The 15512-nt window shown below is 40.1% G+C and overlaps 1 protein-coding gene across 2 annotated transcripts in view; it reads right to left on the bottom strand.

The window, feature by feature from the left end:
- Positions 1 to 8745: 8745 nt before the first annotated feature.
- LOC147692390 (cytochrome P450 2C11-like) overlaps positions 8746 to 15512 on the bottom strand; it is a 335016-nt gene continuing 328249 nt past the window's right edge. For both annotated transcript variants that reach the window (XM_086938611.1, XM_086938612.1), the window contains exon 9: positions 8746 to 9900. In XM_086938611.1, the coding sequence (XP_086794737.1) occupies positions 9719 to 9900 (182 nt within the window). In that variant the 3' untranslated portion in view covers positions 8746 to 9718. The remainder of the gene's footprint in view (positions 9901 to 15512) is intronic.

Below are 15512 nucleotides of genomic sequence, written 5' to 3'. Positions count from 1 at the left end.
CCTAGCATCAACACAGGCACCCTTGCACATGGTGCTGTAAGGGTGCCTGCATTACATGCAGAATTGTTTTTGTGCAGAAGGGGAGCCTTCCTGCACATAAAAACCCTGAAAGGCTTTTTCCTCTTTCCACTTGTGCAGCAGAATGTATCACACATAGAAAGAGGAAATAACGAGGAGAACTAAAGATATTTATGTCTTCATTACGCCTCTCCTGTGGAAGGGTATCTTTTTGGTGTTTTCCCAGGTTTACCTGTTCTTATAAAACTGGTAATGCACCAAAAGCCATTGATGTTGCGTCGCAACACCCTGGGAATGCCTCCCTGTTGAAGAGTATTGCAACACAGCTATTAGCTGTGTGTTACATTACTCAAGATTTCTGAAGTCATGCAGGGTAGCCTTGCGAGGCTTCAAAAATCAAAATTTTCATTTACGTTGCTCTTGAACCACATTGCATGGTGCAAGAGCGATTCAAAGGGACTCATAAATATTCCCCACAGTTTTAATCAGTATGTGGTTAACAGCAGACCAAATTAGCTAACAATGTTTGCCATGAAATATATGTATCTTCACCTGCAGGCCCAACATATTAAACCTTCTTTGGAGACACCCCTTTCTTAGTTAAATAAAAGTTTTTTTTCTCAAGTAAATAATAATTCCCAATTAGAGACGGAGCTTCCAACCTAGGTATGACAGCCTTCTGTTTTGGTCTTTAATAACATTGTGGCTCTTTCTGATGTGACACTTGCAGCATTAGAATTAATTCCTCTGCTAAATGCCCCTATCATTGCTGAAAATGCCACTAAACTGTTCAGTACCCAGGGGCAGATTTACTAGTCCCCTGCGCCACCAGTATGTCACTTTTCGTGATGTACTGGTGGCGCAGGGGGCTCCTCCATATTTACAAGGACAGGAAAAGCCCCGTGTGTGGCATTTCCTCTCCTTGTAAATACGGCCCCTTCACACGCAGCACTTTGCATTGAAGGGGTGTTTCATTTGTGTTGCTGTGGGTGTTCCCATGCAACACCCAAGGAACAAGACACATCTCCAGATTTACGAGAAATCGCAAATCTGGAGATGCGTCTGAATGCTACACCATCCTAGAGGTTGCATAGCGAGGCGCAACGTGGAGAAATGTTTTCATTTCTCCTTGTTTTTTCCTCTTTCAATGCGTGCTGCATTCTACAGCATGCATTGAAGGGTGCCAGGCACATAGATGCAACATATTCTTCTAAGTATGTTGCGTCCCTGTGCTTCGGAAGTGCTGCAGCCTAAGGGCTTGCGGTGCCACAATGCAGCCCTTCCTGGTAGATCTGCACCCCAGTTGCACATTTTCACTTTCTGTGGCATACCTGCTGCAAGAATGGAAGAAGCTTCAAGTTGTGCCAGAACACATAGGGCCACACAGTCTGACATTAAGAAGTGCTGAAACTTGAACAAACCCAGTGTGATACTTTGTCATTTGGTGGCATTGGGCCCAAGTCACAAAAGTAATCTGAGACAAAATACAAACTTTACGACTTTCGATATTCACAAAAGGCATTTAGGAGTAGTAAAGTTAGGATTTTGTCCCAAGTTTGTCTTCAGTTTTGGTCTTAAGACCAAATCCTAACTTAAGTTAGACTTAAGTTAAATTTAAGTTAGGACTTTGTTTTAAGACCAAAACTTAAAACAAAATTAAGACAAAATCCTAACTTTACTACTCCTAAAGGCCTTTTGGGAATACCGAAAGTCATAAAATTAGGAATTTTTCTCAGATTACTTTTTTGAATCAGGCCCATTGTTTCTATTTTTCATTTTCACTGGACAACGATAATTTTACCTCAGAAAGAAACAACCTAAGGGGGTGTTTTCAGTGCTTTCATCCCAGCGTCTTGGGAAATTATAACCACAAGAAAGATTTAACTCCAACCATATTTATATGCAGGACAAATCAGTTCCAATTACAGAACCTGCTAGGAGAGCAGTTGGGGAAGATTGTGTCATCTCTGCACTGGATATTTCAGTCTTATATTATGTGAACCTGGTCCAGGGACACCAGATCACTCACCATGAACAACAGATTACATTAATTAGTTTAGGTATGGGGAGATTAGTGGATTTTCCCAGAATTACAGGATGTCGAGTTTGGGCTGTGACTTGAACCTTGTTCTCCATTTTCAAAATTGAAAGCTCTTGAGGTTGGGCATTTGTTCTCACGGGGTCATTTAGAATTCTTTGGAATCTTAAATAATTACTGAGGTGCATGTCTTCAGCAGGTGAATTTTTAGATTATTTTTCAGTCACGTTCTGTTATGAAGTTCTGGGAGTCAAGCTCCAGATTCATATTCCTGAAGATGCAACACAGATTACAATTTGCAAAGGTGGTGATTGAGACCCCTACTGCAACTGCCAATAGAGAAGTGTATTTCAAGCTGGTTAATTGTCATCTAAACCCAACTACAACAGATATGTTATGTTAATTTCTAAAGCGTACAAATACTTGGAGGTGTCTTCGCGCTGACTCTACGGAACAGACTGTACTAAAAAGCTCCCTGTAAACCAACTAGCCATGTTTTAAAGCTTTCATAAATGAGAGCAGAGTGCTCATGGATATGATATAGAGAGGAAGGGTATTCCATATTTTGCTGATCACAAATCTTCTTCTGGCCCAAGAGTTGCGCTTGAACTTGGAACTGACACATTTCTTGCCTCAGAGGACCATAGTCTCTTTTACTGATAAGCACCATTTGAAACTATTTTTCAAATAGTCTGGTCCAATTCCGCCAGAGCTTTGAGGGCATTGCAGAGGGCCTTAAAGAAAATTTTTCACCTTACTGTAAGCCAATGAAGTTTTTGATGGTGTTGGAAGTGGACTTAAATTTAGGGACTCCTAACAGCAATCGTGCCGCCGCCTTTTGCATGGTTTGCAGTTTGATCACAAAATGAGTTTGCATGTTTATGTAAAGGCCATTACAGTAGTCTGCTTTAGAGAGTACCAGGGATGTGACTACTATTTTCTGTGAGTCCGGAGGAATGTAAGGAAGAATCTTTTTTATCACCCTTAATATAAGAATGGAGGTGGATGTGACTGCTTTGACCTGGGGACCAAATGTTAGATTGTCATCAACTAGCACTCCTAGATTTCGGGCCTTCATGACTTGTGTTGGAATTCAAAGTTTACTTGCACTGAATAAAGCTGAATTTGAACTTTGACTTCTGTTGGTAGGGTACCAAACTCTTGTGCCCACCAGGAAGGAGGTCCAAAAAGAAACCTGGTTTCCAAACAGAATAACCTCTGTTTTACCAAAGTTTAATTTCAGAAAGTTGTTAGTCATCCAATTGCGTACTGCACACATACAGTCATGGAATCTAATACCAGTGTCCTGATCACTATTTGAAAGGAAGACAGCAATCTGCATATCGTCAGTGTACAATGAGATTGAGAAGCCAAAAGATCTGATTAGATCAGCCAGTATTGTAACATACATGTTAAACAGTATGGGGCTCAGCAAGGACCCCGGTGGGACCCCGCAGTGTAGTGAAAAAGGTACTGACACAAATTCATTGAGTACCACTGATTGGTCTTGTCCAAGAAGGAAGGATTTCAGAAGGGCCGGTGCATCCCCTCTGATTCTGATGTTGAAGAGACGATCTATCAGCAGCTTGTGGTTGACCATATCAAATGGTGCCAATAGATTGAGTAGGGTGAGGGCTGCACTCCCTCCCTGATCTACTGTTGTCCTAATTTCCTCAGTCGCCATGACAGTTATTGCAGTTATCCATTATTAGTCCATAGGATATGCAGCCATGTAAGAAGTACATGAGTGTGACGTTTTATAGTATGTCTTCATTCCCTGACCAGGATTCACAATTCTGGAATGATCCCTGTGCTCCATTCCAGGTTCAGGTCCCGATTAACTAAATCATTAACACTCATAATTCTGATTTACCAGCTCAAATGTTTGGATTTATTAGTACAAGGAGTACACAAAGTTGATCAGGCATCCTTAAATCCTTTCACTTCCAAAGAGTTTGCCCGGTGGTTTCTTCTGTCATACCTGTGCCCCTCCTCTCCTCTTTTCTCCTCTCCCTCATCTTCATTGCTTCCACCTACCTTCATCAGCTATGAGTCTGAATTGCACAGTAAGCCAGGCTGCTGAGTAAGTGCATCAGCTTCGTCTGCTTGTTCTTTTCTTTCAGTCTGTTTTTACCCTGTTTGTGTGTAGTGACGAAGTAATTGTGTTCAGAGAAGAACAGAAGCCTTGGGGAGTTCTGTTGGGTCAGTGGGAGTAGCTCCTTCAAGTGGGGTGCCTGACTGACTCGCTCAGCTCTCTGCTAAGCACTGCTTATGTGCCGCTAGTGCACAGGGATGTTGTAGCTCTAACTAAGGTGATGAGGGTTTGCAGTAAACAGAGAATTTGTTTTGCAGACCATTACTTGGACTTCCCCATAGCTCTTCAAGCTTCATTTGCCATGAGGAGTTAGGCCTCTTATATTTGGAGGCTAAAATTAAATTCATCTCAGAACCCTTATGGAGCTGTGCCTGGAATAACTCCAAAACATCTTTCAATCAAAACATTAATTAGTTTTGACGGTTAAAAATCAGAGGCCAGTCACATAATACCTTGGCTGAGTAATAGTAAAAAAGATTGTACTGAGTAAGGATGCCAGGAACTTTTCACTTTCCCTCAACATATAAGAAAAGTGGAAAACTAGGGATTAAGAAATGTTTTCTCACGAGACAACAATATTTTAAGGAATGCATTGAGCTGGGCAAAACTGCTGTTAGGTCATGTGTTCATTTAAAAACCTTACCAGTCTTGGAGCCAAACCTTGATTTAGCACCCAATCTTTATGAGAGAAATCTGATGATAAGCTTTAGAGTGGGACTAATACATCAGCCTTTCCACTGGAATGGGCTTCGCAGCACAACACATTTCTGTGGCCATTTCTCAGTGCAGACTGCATTACATTTTCAGGTTTTTTGTAGGTTCGTTAAGTGTCCCTCTATGAAAATATTTGTTAGGAGAAAAAGGTTAGCTTTTTTTGTATTTACGAATATTATCTTATTGAAGCCCATTGTGAGGTTGTTATCATTCATATATGTATGTATTGTAACACATGCATACATATTTGAATAACAGTAGCTCAGCCTTTTAGAACCAAGACCTTTTGGCTTTGCCAATGCTTGGATAAATATACCTCAGTACCCATGACTGCTTTTTATTTCCAAGCAGTGTGTAAGCAGGAACACTTTTAGGGCAGTTCTAGGATTCCAGTATTTACTCTTTCCCCCAACAGTCATCTGACACAGTCACATCTCGCCTAACCCTAACTAATCCCAAACCTTTCTGACTACAATGTTGTCACACACTTCCTTCTCAAATGTCTGCCTCCTTTTTTAGGCATGTTCTCCCAATTAACAGGCACACACAACCACTACTTACAAAAACAACGTACTCCCCATTTCAAATCCACTCTCATTATTATATCCCTATTCTAAAACCTATTAAACACACAAAAAATCACGATCACAAACCTAACATAACTACTGCAAAAGGAAAGAAAACACGTATTGCTAATTCACTAACTAATAAGCTCTAATCTTCGGTTTCGGAGTAGCAAGCTGCTGGCCACAAAGGGCTTCAAAGCCTCACCAGGGCTAGTAACTTCTATATAAATACAATTTACAATTACCTACACCACACATCCTTTGCAATGTGGGTAATTTTTTGAAAATTGCAACTATTTGATTAGGATAATCAATTTGCACCTTTTTTGTGATTCAGTCATTTTGTGTCATCTTTTAAACAGGATTTTGCATATTTCATATGGGTAACTGAAATAAACTATGTAAATAAAAAAGCCCTTGAATGAAGCAACAAATGACTCTCCTTAAATGAAGGGAGAAGTAATTCCAAGCTTTAGAAAAGAAATTCAAAGTTAAAGAACTCTAGTTTGGCAGGAGTTGAGAAAAAAGGTCTGGGAGCAAGAGAATAAAAATAAAAATGCCTTTTAATATACAAGATGCATTACCCTTTGAATAATAACCTGAGCAATAGTTGTAACTCACGTAAGGAAACTGTCTTAAAAGATTGTAGCACACATATTGTCCTGGAATTCTGAGTCTGCCCTCAACCCAGGATTCCCATGCCTCCACTATCAAGGAAGAGCCTATTTTTCAGCAACAACTCCGTGATGCATGTTGATTGTACCACAACTTTGTACCAAAGGTCTACATGTCATACTGACATTGATGGTGTAAAGAGGGACGCAGAACACAGTGAGTCATTAAACCTAGGTCAATTGATTTTTTAAAATACCCTGCCCGGGACAAATATATTTTTTAATTGTGCTCATCTGCTCTGCCTATGTTACGCTACCCCAGCACAAAGGTCACATTTTTGACTAAAGCAGCATTCAATTTGATCCTGTCTGACCTCAAATCGTTTTACATGGAGGGCATAGATGTAATTCATTTCCATGATAAAGCTGGATGTATCTTCAAGTCTGTAGAGACTCAAATCTATTAATGTTCAGTAAGTAAATACAAATCTTTTCTCTCCTCTAACCAAGCTCACTATAGACCTTCATGGACACAAGATAAATCATGAGTACCGGAGAAATCTCCTGAGACGCTTTTCAATGTCTGTTACCATCAATATAAGATTCCTGAATCTTGGAAGGAAGCAAGTATTATTATTATCCATAATAGGGGATCCCAAATGAATCCTGAAAATTTCAGCCGCGAAGCACTTCTGGATGCAATTGACAAAGCATTTACAGCTTATGTTCGATAACAACTCCAAGCTTGGGTAGAAGAAGAGGCGATCCTTCTCCTGGAGCAAATTGGCTTCCCCTAAATTGTGTCTATGTTAGATGGGATAATGACATTGCTGTTAATGTTAGTGAAAGCAGAGTCAACAAGTCTTCTCCACATTTATGAACTTTTCAACAGGTTCTTATAAAATGTGAAGGGCTACATTGTGATGACTACTAGTTTCCCTGGATATTCCTTCCAACTTATTGCGAATTTCAATAGCACTGTAGTACACTCAGACTTGTGGAGTATTCAGCCGGTATTACTGAGAAAATGCGTATAAAATGGGTTGAAACAAAGTTGTTAAAAAAAACCTGCAGGGGTACTTTAAGGTCTCCCAATACAACCCTTATGCTTAGAGCTTGCATAGAAGGCCAGTATCTTTAATCCTTATGAGGCATTAGCAAGATGAGCCCATAATATTGCTAATGCACCAACTAGTTTGCTGTGAAACTTAACTAAAGAGGAGCTTTAGCAGAATAATTATAAATATTTTACTCTGGTAATAATAATTTGCCATTAGCAAATTAGAATTAAAATCTGGTGTAAATTTTTCCTCTATCATCAAAAGCAATTGCATGGCTATACAAAATATTAATAGAAAAAGCAAATTATGAACACAGTGTTATTGCACGATGGAAGTGTGTTTTTGGACAGGGTATCAATGTAGTCTTATATGCTATTATTCAACAACTATAATTTACGCAGATTTCTTTCAAGTCAAAGAATTAATGGTCTGCAAATAAATGTAAATGTGGCAAAACAGTATCTTAATAAAGGATATATTTAATTCTTATCACTATATTAAGCTAGCTCTACAAGATTTAAATCACATATTTGTGTGTTCAGCATTAGTTACTTTGAGATGACAGTTTCTACATAGCAGATTTACTTCTAATACAATTTTAAATGCTCAACAAATATTACACTTTATAAGTAATCTGATCACTATAACAGAAGAATTTATAATACATAATTTGGTAACACATTTATAACACTAAAAGCGATATTATAAGCTATGTTTTATTGTCTCTTTCTGTTATGTGGAATGGGTTTATATAGTCACATTATTGTTAGGTTCAGAAGAACTAAATGAATAAACTTGACTTCATGGAAGAGACAGATGAGATAATCATTCTAATTATTAATAATCTTTCTAATTATTAATCTTATTGAGAGCACTGCACTGAGACAGTGATTTTCCTGATAATATCGCAAGGATGACCTTAGACATTGACCAACTTTGGACAATCCCTGATCTACAATAATATTTGAATGAAAAGTGTTATTCCAAATGAAAACTACATGAAGTGAATCTAGAAATCTTTAGGTTGGATAATTTAACATATTAAACCCTAGCAGTGGTAAGATGCCTAGTGCCTTTAGAATACTCAAGAGCTAAGGCCACAGCACAAATATTTGAGAAATAAAACAAAAGAAGCTAATATAGGGAATACACCTTACATGGCTAATGTGTATAGTGACCATGTCGTACAAATGTTTTAGAATATGAGCATGGATTCATGAGAGTATGAGTCTTGCAGAGGGTAGTGGAAATGGTTTCCTTCTTGCACATTGAAAGGACAATGATTTATCCATAAAATGTTATTCTATTCTGGATGCAACTAAACTCTTTGCATCACAATTAAGATCCAGTGAGTGGGTCCATAGAGATTGACCGAGCAGATCTCCCTGTATCTAAAAGCACTTGTGTAGTCATTCACCAGGAGTCCTCACAGGTTGTATGGACCTTTAGTTGCCAATTGGAAGGGTATGAAAGGAGCTAGCATCAGCAAAAAATGTCAATAACAGTGAACCAATGCGGCTAAAAAAAAACGACATGGAGGACAGAGTCCAAACCATAAAGGTTTTATTAGCAAATTTAATAAAAGTTATAAACAATCATTTAGTAAATCAGTTTATCAGATGTGTATACATTTATTTTATCATGTAATCTGAAAATGTATATTATAAAGAAAAAGCTGCAAAATATAATGACATAGAGTACAGAATAACAAGGTGGATTGGATCCATATAGGAGCTTCCTTAAACTAAATAAAGAATAAAAAGGGGCAAGGGAGATATCCAAGAGAATGGTGTCAACATTGGAAGAACCAAAGTAAGGTTCAGGGAAAAGGCACTGGTGTTCAAGCATGAAGTTCAACACCCTGAGCAAAGGAAGCCGACAGAGTTGGACAAAGGACTTTTCTCAGCATAGTCAGGACTTATCTGCAAACTAGGCTAAAGAACAGACAAATAATACACAATAGAAGATTCCACAGATTCTTCCCATCATCTTCCTTGGGACTGTCCAATTAGAAGACGTTGTCCTCTGAGAGCAGGTTGTCTGCCTTGAACAAAAAGGTACACAGCTGCATGGCCCTGTAATTAGCAACAATCAGGTCTGCTTGGTACAGAAGGCTCTCTCCCATCCCACACACTGCATATCCATGGCCAAGATTCAGTTTAATTGACTAATCTAACAGTACTCAAAAATAAACAAAACCACTATTCTAACTAGTGAGCACTTCTTGAAAAGGTACTTGCAGAGTCATGAACAGGGTTAGCAAAAGCAAATACATTGATAATTGTTCTGCTATATAAATCTGGCACTCTATTACAGGTATATACTTACTAAACCCTTTTATTAAAACAGTGCACACAGAATAATATTTTTGGTGGGTACAGTGTGGTGTATAAATGTATGGAGCACTAAATTACACGGCTCCAGAGTCTTTAAATATATTAAGGTCCTCTTATTCTACTTTATAGCACTAAAAGATTGTTTGATGTGCCTGTTTCTGAAACATTATTTGCAGAGAACCAATTAGGCAACTTGCAGGTGAGACAGGCCAACATTAGGACTTTTTTCAATACATTTTAACTATATGCTGGAAGACATTTTCTCCCCAGGTAACACTAGCGTGGGAGGAGGGAGAGCTGGTAAGGTCGGGGGTAATTTCCAAAGCCGCTCATTAGAGGAGTGGGATCGAGGTCTTTGGGATCACCGTCACATTTGAGGGTGAAGTTCTGCAGGATGGTGGTGAGATATAGAAAGAGCTCCATTTTTGCAAGTCCCTCGCCAAGACAAATCCTTCTTCCTGGAGTGTAGAAAAAGTCAAGTAAGTAAAAATACCATTGAAAACAGATGCAACAGAAGTGTATATTGAATTAATCAACCAATTTCTACATAACTATAGTTATATTGCACAAATGGGAGAAAGTTCAGAACTATGCATTACAGCTGCTTACTATGTAGAATATACAGTGAGGTTTAATTTAGACTATAACGATGCAATGTTCCTTATTTGTTTAAACTGTGCCTGCATGAGATAATTTTTATATATGGCAGATGAAAAGCAAGGTTCAATCCACAAGGTTGGCAATACATACTTTATTTCCTTGGTCATTTACTATCCACATGCAGTGGTTTAGGTCTTCCTTTATCAGTACAAAGCTAGGGTACATAGCTTGCAACAGAGTTATGACAATTTTACATCAACATTTCTGATTTCACAGACTGCTCAGGTGTCAGAAAATATTTGTAAAAAGAAACAAGTGACAAATGTCTTTACAGTGATCATTTGATGCAAATTACATTTTTGATCTTATGATGTGGTAAAATGGAATTGCAAAATTGCATTGAACAGTACTAAACACGTAATCAATCTCTGAGTTCAGGGCCTATGCAAATGTTCACTATAGAAGGCTTAATCTGGACATCATTCAAGAAATAAGGAATAATAGCATTGAACCCATATAAAGTTTTCTTACAATTACATGTATAATTCAACCAGGATGTCAGCATTTTAAGTTCATATTAATCTTCATGGAGTATGCGCTAGGGAAGAGCATGCCTACAAATTGTGGTGAGAACCCACAAACTTGTAGGGGTGGTAGTTTTCCCAAACCATCTGAAGGTAATTTCTCATAGTGAAAATGGTCAGAGATTTACTGCTGTGAAAGACAGCAATATATATGTTTTCTATGTGAACTTTTTTCCTGCTAACCAGTAATAAGGGTACTGTGCTCCCCATTCAGACATTGTTAAATCGGTATTCTCCTAATCGGCATATTTAACTTACCAATAAGACCTTATTTTCTGGTACTAGGTAGTATCCAGGTGCTGTAGGTGAAATGCCCCTAGAGGACTCCAGCACTTATTGTGCAATTCTCTACAGTGGTAGTGCAAACATGGCTTTAGTCTTCCATTGCAACCTGGCTGTAGTAGTGTAAAGACTGCAATTCAACCTGTTAAAGTAAACCCTTTTGACAGATCAAAACCTTCGTTTTAAATATTAACCTCATCGCTGCTAGGGAGATTTCTCTGCTGTGCTGCAGATCCTTGAAATACATTGTTTTAAGCACAGGAGCACTGTACTGCATGACAAGCTGAGCTCGTCATGAGCAGGGAAAGGGTTAATAAATCAACTAGTGTGTGCCTTATAGCTCATAAGACAGGGTGCATGGTATTTAAAAGCAGGCCAAGCCAATATGTAATGTTTAAATGCCATTAATGTGTCTAGCCCCCAAAAGTTATTTTCACTGTAAGAAAGCTGGCTGGCCGATAGAGAAACATTGGTAAACAATATTAAATATTAAATCTGATTTCCCAGGGAAGGGACTAGCTAAAAGCATGATCAAACTTTTATTAAATTACAATTTAATGGTGAAGTTGAATTGTTAAAACATAGTAAGGAAAATGTATGTTTAGAAAGTTAAGTCCAGCAGCACCCCTCTGAGTGCTCAAGCCTTGATGGGGTGTTAAAACTGCTCAAAGAGCAGATACAAAGGTATGGGTGTGAGGAGTTGTTGCTTTTTCAGCTGGTTTACCCCAGACTTTTTGCCCTTCTGTTTTTTACCCTGTTTTTGTTGGTTTGAGGACATTGGGCACTTTACCACTGCTAATGTAAGTTAGGTTCTGGATTGGTGTTTTCATGATTGGCTTATTTGATTTACTGGTAAGTCCCTAGTAAAGTACACCAGGTGTGCCAGGGTCTGTAAATCAACTGCTGCTAGTGAGCCTGCAGCATTGATTGTGCCACCCATACAAGCAGCCTTTCAAAGGATTCTCACACCTGCCGCTGCATTGTCTACATGCAATCTCTACTGCCATGTGGACCTGGCAAGTGCACCCAATCACCAGGTCATAACTTTTATTACATGTGAGTCACCCCTAAGGTAGGCCCAAGGTACCATTTTGGGCATGGTGCAGTGCTTGTGAAAGGTAGGACGTGTACTGGTGTGTGTGACATGTCCTGATAGTGAAATGCAATGTATTTCGATTTTCATTATTGAAAGACTGTCTGCCCCATGGGATAGATTGAGAGGTACTTTGTAACATCTTACAAGTATAACTTCTCATTGGGACGAGATCGAACAATGGCATTTAGTACGCCTGAACTCAGAATGTAATAATGTGGCTTTTAGTAAAGATGAATTTTATGCTGTGTGTTTGAAAATACCACTTTTAGACAGTGGGTATTTTCTTGCTTAGCCAGCCTGTGTGCCTCTACTTGTTTGTGGGTTGATTGTCTGGCTGTGGAGTTACAGGGGCTGGGATGTGCATTCACTGTAGACAGGCACTGGGGGGGGGGACGAAGTATGCCCTGTCTTTCCTGGATGAGTCAGGGATGGGCTGAATATACCTGGGCTGCATTCAGAGTAGTGGGAGGAGTTTTATTGGCACCTGAATAGGCCCTGTCTGCCTTGGACAATGCTATCTCCACCTCCTGCCGGGAAGCTGGACCAGAGAGGACAGAACTGGTTTGGGCTGAGCACAGACACTCTCTGCCCAAAAGAACAAATAAAAACTGACTATAAATATTGGGTCCAGACCCCAAAAATGTAGATTACTGTTGAACTCAGGAACCTGCCAGGAATAAGAGCTGGATAAGCTGCCAGGAGGAACTACCACTTTGCTGCATGCTCTGCCGTGTTGGCGTGCTGCTTGCTTCATAAACAAATTGGAATCCACTAAGACAGGAGGGTTGGTGGTCCCTACTATGGTGGGGAGCACACAGTGTTGTTTAAATACCCCTCACACACCAACAGGCCCCTTGGTGTCATGCTTCATCATAGGGGTCTTCGCACCCCTCTACGGGATGCGGCGTGCTACGACCGACGACTACGTGGGAGCACTATCTGTGGACTATGTGTGGATGTGTGTGGGTTAATAAATGTGAGTGGTGGAGTGGTGAGAGTTGAAAAATACCTGGCTCGTGGGGTGAAAAATAGACTTTTATTAAGCCCCCGGCTGGTATCATTAAAAGGGGGTGCAAGTGGGAGGTTGCTAGTGTATAATTATGTACATCAGCCTCGTTAGTGCGTCTACATGGACATGTTTCGGAGTCAAAAACTCCTTCTTCACGACAGGAATTGTACAAAGTTCCACACCTTACTCACATGAATGTAAATGTTAAAGTGTATTCTATAAAAAAGGGGAGTGAACTATAGGTGTTATGTACCTAGTTAGTAGTTCAGTAATGTAGTCTTATTCGCCCATTTGGCGTGTATTATAGACCTGGAGGGAGGGAAAAGCATAATAAATATTTTCTCACAAGGTTGTTAGGCTGTCATAAAGGTAACAGTGACCTAAAGACAAAAAGTGTGAAGGGTTGCCGATTGCCTCCAGTGATCATGCACCCTGTGAATAAAGTGACAAAAGGTAGGACAAACACACATAACAAACATAACACACATATTGGATATTTGTTGGTTCTTTATGATCCTGTAGTGTGAGGATAAAAACAGCATAGAAATAGTCTTACTTCATGATTTTGATCAAAATGCCTCATGAGCCTTATGCGTGTTGTTGGGGGTTTTTCTCATGCTACGTTCAGCGATCTAGAAACACGAGGAAATCTTGTTTAGGTTCATCTACTTATAGATGCGATGTGCCCTCTTCCCCTCAACGCGGCTCCGCTGGTTGTGCCGGTGTGAGGTGTGGTCGGCCCTTTTATACTCACGTTAGCCTGCTTAATTGTTAATTTAGTGAGTAAATTAAAGACGGATCTATGCCCAAACATGGGCTAATCGTCATGTCTTTTACCAGTAGTGTGCGAGGGATCAGGGTGCTGGTCCTGCGCATGCTCGCTTGTTATAGTTCCGAGAGAGGTGTTACCGCGCATGTGCAGAGGTCGGACACTCGTCCTCCCGCATGCGTGATAGAAACCGGGGGTGTGGATTTGTTTCCGAATGATTTTGGGATACGAAGTGTCTCTAACATTATGAGAGAGCAGGTGAAAAAACTGAAACTTTTCCCATGACAATGAGAGTGCAAACATGGTTGCTAATTATTGGTAGGATCGCTGCCTAAATGATCGCAAAAATGTGGCTTATGTACAAGATGGTACAGTTTGGCTAAAAAAATTGATTAGTTACCCATTTGACATCAGGATAGGATATTCATACAGTATTGGGGGTGTTATTGATAGGGTCTTGATGATTTACATCAAAATAAAGCGGGGATCTGGGTGGAGCCCCTACAGTACTGAACAGTGGGTGGTGCCTTTTTATGGGGATCATGGATCTGATGTGGGTTGTGTTTCATCGCAGTCGGCCCCATGGTATTGCATCGTTAAGGCCTTCTATGTTTGTGCCCAAACGGAAGACCCATCTTTGTTCCTTTTCAAAAAGGCCTGCTTCTGAGGGTAACTGTTCGATGATAGTCCAATGTAGGTCATTGACACAGTGTTTTTCCTCCAGATAGTGGGCTGCCATCTTCGTGGTAGATTTTTTACATCTGATATTGCTTTTGTGTTCGTTCATCCTTATTTTGACAGCCCTTGTCGTCATGCCCACATCTTCCAAATTGCAAGGACAAGTGATCAGGTACACTACGTTCCTACTGTTGCAATTTGTGAATTTGCGTTGTTCCCATTGGCTTCCATTCCTGAAAGTGAGGTTGCGGCTCTTTTTTGTAAGGTGGCAACTGCTGCAGTTGCCACAGGGATGATGTCCTTGTATCCCCTGTAGCCTGAGCTGTTGATCAGGTACAGTCTGTGGTCTATTGTGCACTAGAATGTCCTTTACATTCTTACCTCGCCTATGGGCAAAAAGTGTTTTTTCTAGGTCGAGAGCTCCGCTGGTGAGTATCCTCCAATGTTTATTAATCATTTTTGATATTTGGTTAGAGTGTGAGCTGTACGTGGTGACACACACTGGTCTTGCTTGAGTATTGTCTCTCGGTGCCCTATCTTCCAGGAGGGCCTCTCGGTTGTTGTTTCGTGCCCTCTTCATTGCTGAGTTTATTACCGTATCCGGGTACTTTCTCTGTCTCAGCAGACAGTTCCTTGACTCATCTACCATGTCTATGGTTTTTCTGGATCTCAACATCTACCATGACTCAGGTTTCCTAAAAACGGAGACACACTTCAAACCAACAGCAAGGAACTGTCTGCTACGCTTTGACAGTTTCCATCCCCGCCATCTCAGAGAGAATCTGCCGTACGGTCAGTTCTTGCGTCTACGCCGCAACTGCAGTGACATAGACAAATACAAAGCCCAAGCCCAAGATCTTAAAGAGAAATTGAGACAGAGAAAGTACCCGGATAGGGTAATAAACTCAGCAATGAAGAGGGCACGAAACAACAACCGAGAGGCCCTCCTGGAAGATAGGGCACCAAGAGACAATACTCAAGCTAGACCAGTGTGTGTCACCACGTACAGCTCACACTCTAACCAAATATTGAAAATGATTAATAAACATTGG

Source organism: Lissotriton vulgaris, chromosome 9 (genome assembly GCF_964263255.1).
Source record: "Lissotriton vulgaris chromosome 9, aLisVul1.2, whole genome shotgun sequence".
In the NCBI taxonomy this organism is placed as follows: domain Eukaryota; kingdom Metazoa; phylum Chordata; class Amphibia; order Caudata; family Salamandridae; genus Lissotriton; species Lissotriton vulgaris.
This window is presented reverse-complemented; position numbering and strand designations above follow the sequence as displayed.